We start from the raw sequence: 8,513 nt of genomic DNA, 5'->3' as shown, positions 1-8,513 counted from the left end.
GGCATATTCTACAAGGTCTAGTATTTTCATATTTAAAATCTTCTTCCAATAATAATAATTGGAACAGAGAAATCCTATTTTTAGTAGATAACCATCTTGGGGTCTATGTGGAGCATTACAGTGCAAGTAGAATGTTCTCCCCTTTCCTTTCTTTTTTTAACCAAGCAGTCTCTATATCCTTCAGTATCTCAGGTTTGCATCTTGGTTATTTAAAGTTAAAAAGGATATTTTAGTTTACTGTTTGTTAAGTTCAAATTTTGCTTTTGTTTATCTCTTTTGAGATTGATTTAGCAGAGAAGGTGAGGAAGATGAAGTGAGTGAAGAGACACCTAGAGCACCACTGGAGAGTTGCTATTAAGGCCTATCTTGTGGTAGTAAAGGTGGTGAAATACCAATATTTCTCTGCCCTTGTTGCTTCTGCTGAGAGCTACCTGACGGCCTTGTTTTGAGTGACCAGGTAGGAGGTGGTTCAGAGGTTTCCCTTTAAGGTCTCTCTGAGGAATTTGCAAAGCATCTGTTGGATAGTGTCGATTGGATTCATGCTAAGTTGGACTCTAGCCTTGTAGCAGGTCCTGTGGAGGTGACTGGGGCAAGGTTGGTTATCTGGCTTGGTTACATGGGAGAATTTTGATCCTGTTGGGTCTGGTGAAGTTGACAGGGTTCTTGCAGCTGTTAGCTCAGCCACCTCTGTTATAGATCCATGCACCTCTTGGTTGGTGAAGGCTGGCTGGGAGGTGATGTGTGGTTGCATTTTGGCTGTGGCTAATTCCTCTTTGAGAGAGGGGTTGGTTCCACTGCCTCTTAAGAAGGTGATGGTGTGCCCCCTCCACAAGAGACCATCACTGGACCCAATGGTGCTAGACAATTTTCATCCTGTTTCTAATCCTCCCTTTTTGGGGAAGCTTGTAGAAAAGGTGGTTTGGCAACAGTTTCAGAAAACTTTGGAAGAAGCGGATTATCTGGACCTCTTCAGGATTCAGGGCTGAGTATGGGACCAAGAAAGCATTAGTTGCACTCTTGTATGGTATCTGACAGGAGTGGGATGGGGGTGGTGCATCCCTCCTTGCTGTTCTTGACCTCTCAGCAGCTTTTAATACTATTGATCATGGTATCCTTCTTGACTGGTTTCAGGGGTTGAGGATGGACAGCACCATGTTGTGCTGATTCTCTTCCTTCCTCCAGGGCTGGCTGCAGTCAGTGTTGATAAGGGAGGCGAGGTCCAGCCTGTGGCACCAAGATATGGGCTGGCACAGAGCTCGAGGATCTTACCTCTCCTGTTTAACATCTACATGAAGCCTCTGGGTGAGGTCATCTGTCAGTTCCAGGTAAGGTATCATCAATATGACCTTATTGGGGAGGAGCAAGCTGACCTGGCATGCATTACCGAGACCTGGCTGACACCAGAAGGGGGTGTTGCCCTTTTGGAAATGTGTCCAGGTGGGTTTAGGTTTTGCACCAGCCGAGTCCCCAGAGTAGGGGAGGGTGTGTGGCAGTGGTCATCCAAGAATCTCTTGGCCTTCAGGGGCTCTGCTCCACAAGTTGCTGGATGTGAGACCCTGTTCCTGAGGATGGACTTGTGGGATCAGTTGGGAGTTTTGCTTCTGTATCAGCCTCCCTGCTGCATAGCAATGTCCCTGCCTGAGCTGCTGGAGGCCATCCTGGGGTTGTCAGTGGAGTTCCCCAGGCTTATGGTCTGCCAGCCCTGGAGTTGGCCTCAGAGGCAGCTTGGACATTCATGGCTACCATGGCAGCCATGGGCCTATCCCAGGTCATGCATGGCCCCACTCGGGACAGTGGTTTTCTTGTCGGAGCAGTGGCAATGTGATCTGGTGGGGGAGTTGGTATTGTCCCCTTTGTCATGGTCAGACTACTTTCTGGTGGCCTTGAGATTCTCCTATGCTGCCCCCTCCGCAGGGAGGTGGGACCTATTCGAATGCTGTCCCCGGCAACTGATGAACCCGCAAGGGTTCCAAAGGGAGCTGGGGGGTTTTCCTGAGGCCTTGCTGCATGGTCCAGTGGAGGCCCTGGCTGCAGCCTGAAATAAGGAGGTGGCTGGGGCCTTGGACAGGATTGTGCTTGTGCGTCCTCTCTTGGCCTATTGCCCTCAGCACTCCCTGTGGTTTACAGAGGAGTTAAGGGTGCTAAAAAGGGCCAAGAGATGTCTAGAGTGCCGCTGGTGAAAAACTAAGGATGGGTCTGACCGAACATGGGTTAGAGCCGCTGTTAAGGCCTATCTTGTTGCAGTAAGGGTGATGAAAGGTCATTATTTCTCCGCTCTTATTGCATCTGCAGAGCGTCACCTGGTGGCCTTGTTTAGAGCCATCCAGTCCCTCCTGGGTAGGGAGGGCTTGGAGGACCATCTACAGGGCCATGCAGAGGATTTTGCTGAACACCTGATGGATAAAATCACTTGGATCCATTCCCAGTTGGAGGCCAAGCATGATGCAGGTCCAGTAGAGATGCCCGGGAAGCGGACTTACCCATTTATCTGGGAATGGTTTGATTGTGTTGGACCTGAAGAAGTGGACAGGGTCCTTGGGTTGTTACCTGTATTTTAGATCCTTGTCTCTCCTGGTTGGTTAAAGCCACCATGGAGGTGACATTGGGGTGGGTACTGGTGGTGGACAATTCATCCTTGCAGGAGGGGGTGTTCCCGAAGCCTTTTAAGGAGGCCCTGGTCTGCTGCCTCCTCAAGAAACCATCGCTAGATTCCACCCTTCTGGACAATTTTCGTTTTAGGAAAGGTGGTAGAAAAGGTGGTTGTGCGACAGCTTCAGAGGATCCTGGAGGAAATAGATTATCTGGACCCCTCTCAGTCAGATTTCAGGCCTGGTTATAGGACAGAAACAGCATTGGTCACACTTTTACATAATCTCTGGGGAGAGTGGGATGGGGGTAATGCGTCCATCCTTGCTCTTCTTGACCTCTTGGCGGCTTTCAATCCCATCGACCATGGTATCCTTTTGGGTTGGCTGCAGGAGTTGGGGCTGGGAGGCACAGTTCTACGCTGGCTCAGCTCTTTTCTCTAAGGCTGATCCCAACTGGTGTTGATAGGGGGTGAGAGATCCAACCCGTGGCCTCTACTTTGTGGGGTGCCTCAGGGTTTGGTGCTCTCGCCACTCCTATTTAACATTTACATGAAACTGTTGGGTGAGATCATCTGGCACCATGGGATGAGGTATCATCAGTATGCTGATGATACGTAACTATATATCTCCATCCCAGGTGACCTAAGTGATGCCGTGGCTACCCTTTCGCAGTACCTGGTGGCTGTAGGGGCCTGGATAGGAGACAACAGGCTTCAGCTGAACCCTGGTAATATGGAGTGGCTGTGGGTATGGGGAGCCTCAAGATCTAGGAGTTTATTATCTTTGGTTCTTGACAGGGTTGCACTATCCCAGATAGACCTGGTGTGTAATCTGGGGATCCTCCTAGACTCACGACTCCTGTTGGAAGAGCAGGTAGCAGTCGTGGCTAGGAGGGGCTTTGGGCAACTATGTGTTGTGCTCCAGTTACGCCCCTTCCTGGATCAGGAGGCTCTCCACACGGTCACTCATGCCCTGGTCACCTCCTGGTTGGATTACTGCAATGCGCTCTACATGGGGCTACCCTTGAAGAGTATCTGGAAGCTACAGCTGGCACAAAATGCAGCAGCACAGACAGTTTTGAATGCCCCCAGGGGGGCAGATATAACACCTCTGTTACACAAGTTGCATTGGTTACTGGTTTACTTCTGGGTCCAATTCAAGATGTTGGTTATTATCTTTAAAGCCCTTCATGGCACAGGACCAAGTTATCCGAGGAGCCATCTAGCCCCTTTATATCAGCCTGCCCCACTCAGTCCAGCAGAAGGGGCAGGTTGCGGACCCTACCAGTCAAGGAATTCCATCTGGTGGGATCTAGGAAGAGGGCCTTTTCTATTGTTGCCCCCACTCTGTGGAACAACTTACCACCTGAGGTGCGGTGCTCCCCCACTTTCATGATCTTCAGGAAGAATGTGAAATCTTGGCTATGCCAGGTGGCCTGGGAGCCTGATGGGGGCTCGCATTGTTGGAATTGGCTTGTGGGGTCATTGATTCTGCCCCCCCACCTGGAATTTTATACTTTTCTTATGTATATAGTTTTTTTATCTAGTATGAATTTTTTATCTAATTTAATGAGGATATTTATATTTTTTACTGTTTTTGATGTTGGATTTTAATTGTGAGCCATCCAGAGTCACCCTTTGGGGGAGATGGGTGGCATATAAATGTAATAATAAATAAATAAATAAATAAATAATAAATAAATAAATAAATGGATGGTATCCAGTTATTATATCTCCACCCTGGGCCATCTGTGGAGTTCCTGTCTCAGGGTCTGGAGACAGGAAGATACCGCTTTTCTAATGGTGCCCTCCTCTTGGAACATCTTCCCCCTGGAGATGATACTCGCCCCGACCCTGCTAGCTTTTCTCAAGGCTTTGAACACCTGATTTTACCATTTAGCCTGGGGCTAAATCACCATCTTTTTCACAGCTTGGACCCAACTCACCTCCTGGGAGGCCTTGACCAAGCAGGAAGGACAAGCACCTAATTTGTAAACACAGCACTAACACTGCCAAAGAACCTCTCTGTTTCCTCAAGACTCATAATCTCAGACTCCTCTCAATAGGGCAACATCCTTCCTCAATCAACTCAGCAAGACCCATCCAGCCAGAGTCCAGCTCTGAACAGATTCTGAGTGACTCCATCCCCAGTGCTACACCACTTGTTGACCAGTACAGTCCACTCCTGCTGCCTGTCTTGCCTTAAACAGGTCTACTGCAACACCCCCACCCCCCACCTCCCACCACGGCATTCAGAACTTCAAACCTGCCGCTGCCGCTGCCAACCAGCGGCTTTGCCAGCCATCTCTCTCAGGAGGTTACCAAGGCTGCTGTTCAGTGCCTCTGGTGCCCTGAGCCACACCATCTCTTGATGTCCCAACTCACTACCAGCAAGGGACTGCCTAACTGATGCCAGCTCTTTATTATCTGTTGCTTTCTCTCTGTCACTGCTGCATTTACTGGCTCCTGACATAGCTCTGAATCTCTCATCTCCTCTGCTCAAACTTTGCAGCTACAACAACCACCTACAACTGTTGCTCATTATATACAGCATTCTTTTTCTTTTTTATTGCCTTTGATTTTTCCAACCATCAGTGTCTCCAAAGGCCATCAACAAGCATGGCCAACATGGTCTCCATGGTGTCTCTTCCTTGCCAATATTGGCTCTGCTTAAAATTCTTTTCAGCAGAATTTTCTTAATGTGATATATATATATATATAGAGAGAGAGAGAGAGAGACAGAGAGAGACTGAGAGAGACAGAGAGAGAGAGACAGAGAGACAGAGAGAGACAGAGAGACAGAGAGACAGAGAGAGACAGAGACAGAGAGAGACAGAGAGAGAGAGAGACAGAGAGAGAGAGAGACAGAGAGAAAGACAGAGAGAGAGACAGAGAGAGAGAGATTTGTAAGGCACTGATTTGCAAAAAAGGAGGAAGAATGGAAAAAATTGGGAATCTTTAATCTTATCTAAGTTTAACTCTATGAATTATTCCTGCCCCATCACTCCTAGTGAATGTGGGAGAGAGTTGGCAGTTTTGCCCAGTTTTAGGAAAATGTAAAGATAATAAATACGGTAAGGCTTTTAGCTTAAAAGCAAAAGCTATGTGATTTCCCGTGGAGTTCAATAAGAGGCAAGTCCTTGACTCAGTTCTGGGCCAGCCAGTCTTACTCCAGGTGGACCATCAGCAGTGACAGAGCTTGTAAGCCACCAGGGAGTAGCTGGGAGCAAAATCATTACCTTCTCTTATGAGAAATGCAAAGAGCTTTTTTTGGGCAGGGATGAAGAACGGATCATGTAAGTTTTTTTTTCCCCATGAATCTATTTCTAAAACATCAGCTATAATGAACATTAACACCGCTCCCTACTTTCCCCATTCATAGTGTATTTCTTTTGCAACTGACACTTCTGCTCAAGTGTCAATCCTCTTGTTCCTTGCCAGTATTTTGGACTAAAGGGAGGTTTCTGATCCACATCTTTTTCTACTGACTTTTTAATTCAACATCCTTGGAGAAATGGTAAGGTAAGAGCTGATGATGGCGTGGGGACTTACTTTCTGAAACGGTACAGCTGGCTGAGGTCTCTCTCCCTCTCTCTCTCTCTCTCTCATCCTCTCTCTCTCTGTGACCCTCTCTGAAGCCCAGCACGTTTAAGCACTGGGCGCTCTCTGTAGAGTAGACAGCTTTGAGTCTCCCCACAGACCACCTCGTACATGGTAGAAAGTGCAAAGAACCCCCTTCTGTTTCTATTATAGATGTTTTCCATCTACAAGGGATGGATGGGGGTATCTGTCACTGGGTTTGTCTGAAGGCTGTATAATAACACAGAAGGATCCTCTTGACATGCCCTTTTCCTGACTCAGTGGAGCTGTGTTATATTATCTATTTCAACTAGCATTCAGGTAGGATATCACCCATTTAAGACTTAAAGTTATTTTTTTCTGGAATTGCTAAATATTGAATTAATATTTTGAAACCTTATATGCAGAATTATCCTGATGAATTGTAATTCATAGCTCAAATGTGCTATTTAAAAAAGGAGGGGGGGGGAGAGATAAGCCATCTCAGTAAAGCAAAAACTGTTCTCTAATTTGTAAATTTGGCTTTTCCCACTAAATGCATCACTGTATTATTCTTCAGATTTGTCCTGATAGGCAAAGTTGTCTATCTTCAATTACTGTTTGAATATAGGACCAAATGCTGAATTTTACGGAGGTTTATTAATCAACACAGCACCAATTTCTATTGAGTAAACTAGGATTTCTTTCACAGGTCTAAATAGCGTCTTATATTTAGGATCTTATTAGACATATCCACCGCAGGCGTCAACTTGTTTTACTCCCTCTCACCTATCAACAGAAGTATCTAATATCTTCTTGAACCTGCCACTTCTAAAAAAAGTATTCCTTCTTCCATGCAGGAAGGAAAAAGTGTGTAACATTGTGATGGCATCTGCAAATGAAACAATGGCAATAGAATTCATCTTAATTGGATTATCTGACCAACCCAGAGCCCAGGTGATCTTCTTTTGGCTTCTGTTGATAGTGTACCTCATTAGTCTTCTTGGCAATGGCCTCATCATTGCATTAATTATTGTGGACCCCCAGCTTCATACTCCGATGTATTTTTTTATTTGTGTCCTCTCCTTGATAGACTTCATTCTCATTAACAATGTCGTTCCTGAGGTTCTTATCAACTGCTTCATTTACAAGCCCACTATTACGTTCTCCAGATGTTTGTCTCAAATGTATTTGGGACTGCTGCTTGTCTCAACAGAGTGTGTTGTCCTTGCTGTCATGGCATATGATCGTTTTGCAGCTATATGTAAGCCCTTACACTACATGCAGATCATGAGTTGGAGATTATGTATTTGTCTGATGGCTGTGTCTGTAGGTTTTCCTTCCCTGACAACCCTTATCAATGCGCTATTACGACCCACTGACTTTTGTGGTCAGTATATCATCAATCATTTTGTATGCGAATTGCAATCTTTCCTCAAACTAGCTTGCTCTGACACACAGGTTAGTGAGATCTTCATGCAAGCTGCCACCTTCTCGCTTTTAATCCCACCATTTGGCTTCATAGTTGTGACTTATGGGAAAATAGGTCATGCTATATTACGCATCAGTTCAGCCCAGGGTCGTAGGAAGGCCTTCTCCACGTGTAGCTCTCATCTTGCTGTAGTCAGTGTCTTTTATGGGACAATTATGATCATGTACTTGATGCCCCAAGGAAAAACTACTTCTGACAAGGAAAAGATCCTATCTGTAATCTATGGAGCTGTGACTCCTATGCTGAATCCGATAATTTACAGCCTGAAAAACAGGGATGTGAAGGGAGCTTTTTCGAAACTGATTAGACGAAAGATGTCAGGATAGATTAATGGCCCTTGTTCTGTGTAGTGCAGAGACAATAGTACTTACCAATTGTTAGTTTACAATAGGAAGCATAGATAGTAAAGATCATTTCCTTATACCATCACTGAATGGTCATTTTGAGCAAGATACATTTCCTAATAGCAATCAAGACTGGCTGAAAATGGTGAAGCCCCTCAAGTGTGTTAGATGGGTGTTACATCTTTGTGTGATAATCAGACATCAACCATTTTCTTAGGCAAAAAGCATTCCCTGCATCTAAGGCAAATTAGACACCAGATGACAGGGGTAATTTTTTCCTACCCAAGGGCACTGTCAAAATGATTGTGTACTTGAATTAGACTTTTCTCCATGATTTTGGATCTGTTTCAGTATTTGGTTGGAGATGGGGGACATTTGCTCCTAGCTACCAATGGTCCTGGCTACCACAAATGCTGTAATGGTGGAGATGATTAAACTGACTGATGTAACTGGTGAACAATGCAGATAGGAAACTGATTACTCAGAGATGTCTTCAAAGACCTGCAGTCTAGAGTATTTATTATTCCAATTA

General features: G+C 45.6%; 1 protein-coding gene across 1 annotated transcript; it reads left to right on the top strand.

Annotated features, from left to right (window-relative positions):
• Positions 1-7,021: 7,021 nt before the first annotated feature.
• On the top strand, positions 7,022-7,963 carry LOC148216278 (olfactory receptor 13H1-like). The gene has a single exon (XM_088138482.1). The coding sequence runs from the start codon at positions 7,031-7,033 to the stop codon at positions 7,961-7,963; it is 933 nt and encodes a 310-aa protein (XP_087994608.1). The 5' UTR covers positions 7,022-7,030.
• Positions 7,964-8,513: the final 550 nt, after the last annotated feature.

The sequence above is a fragment of the Python bivittatus genome, unplaced genomic scaffold (genome assembly GCF_059951505.1).
Source record: "Python bivittatus isolate LINGU-HERP-01145 unplaced genomic scaffold, Pbiv_v1 ctg000220_np1212, whole genome shotgun sequence".
Taxonomy (NCBI): Eukaryota; Metazoa; Chordata; class Lepidosauria; order Squamata; family Pythonidae; genus Python; species Python bivittatus.
The sequence above is the reverse complement of the archived record's forward strand: the minus strand, read 5'-3'. Positions and strand labels throughout refer to the sequence as shown.

Bases quoted from the DNA above. Each gene is read 5' to 3' on its own strand.
- LOC148216278 (XM_088138482.1), top strand. From the start codon at position 7,031: ATGGCATCTGCAAATGAAACAATGGCAATAGAATTCATCTTAATTGGA.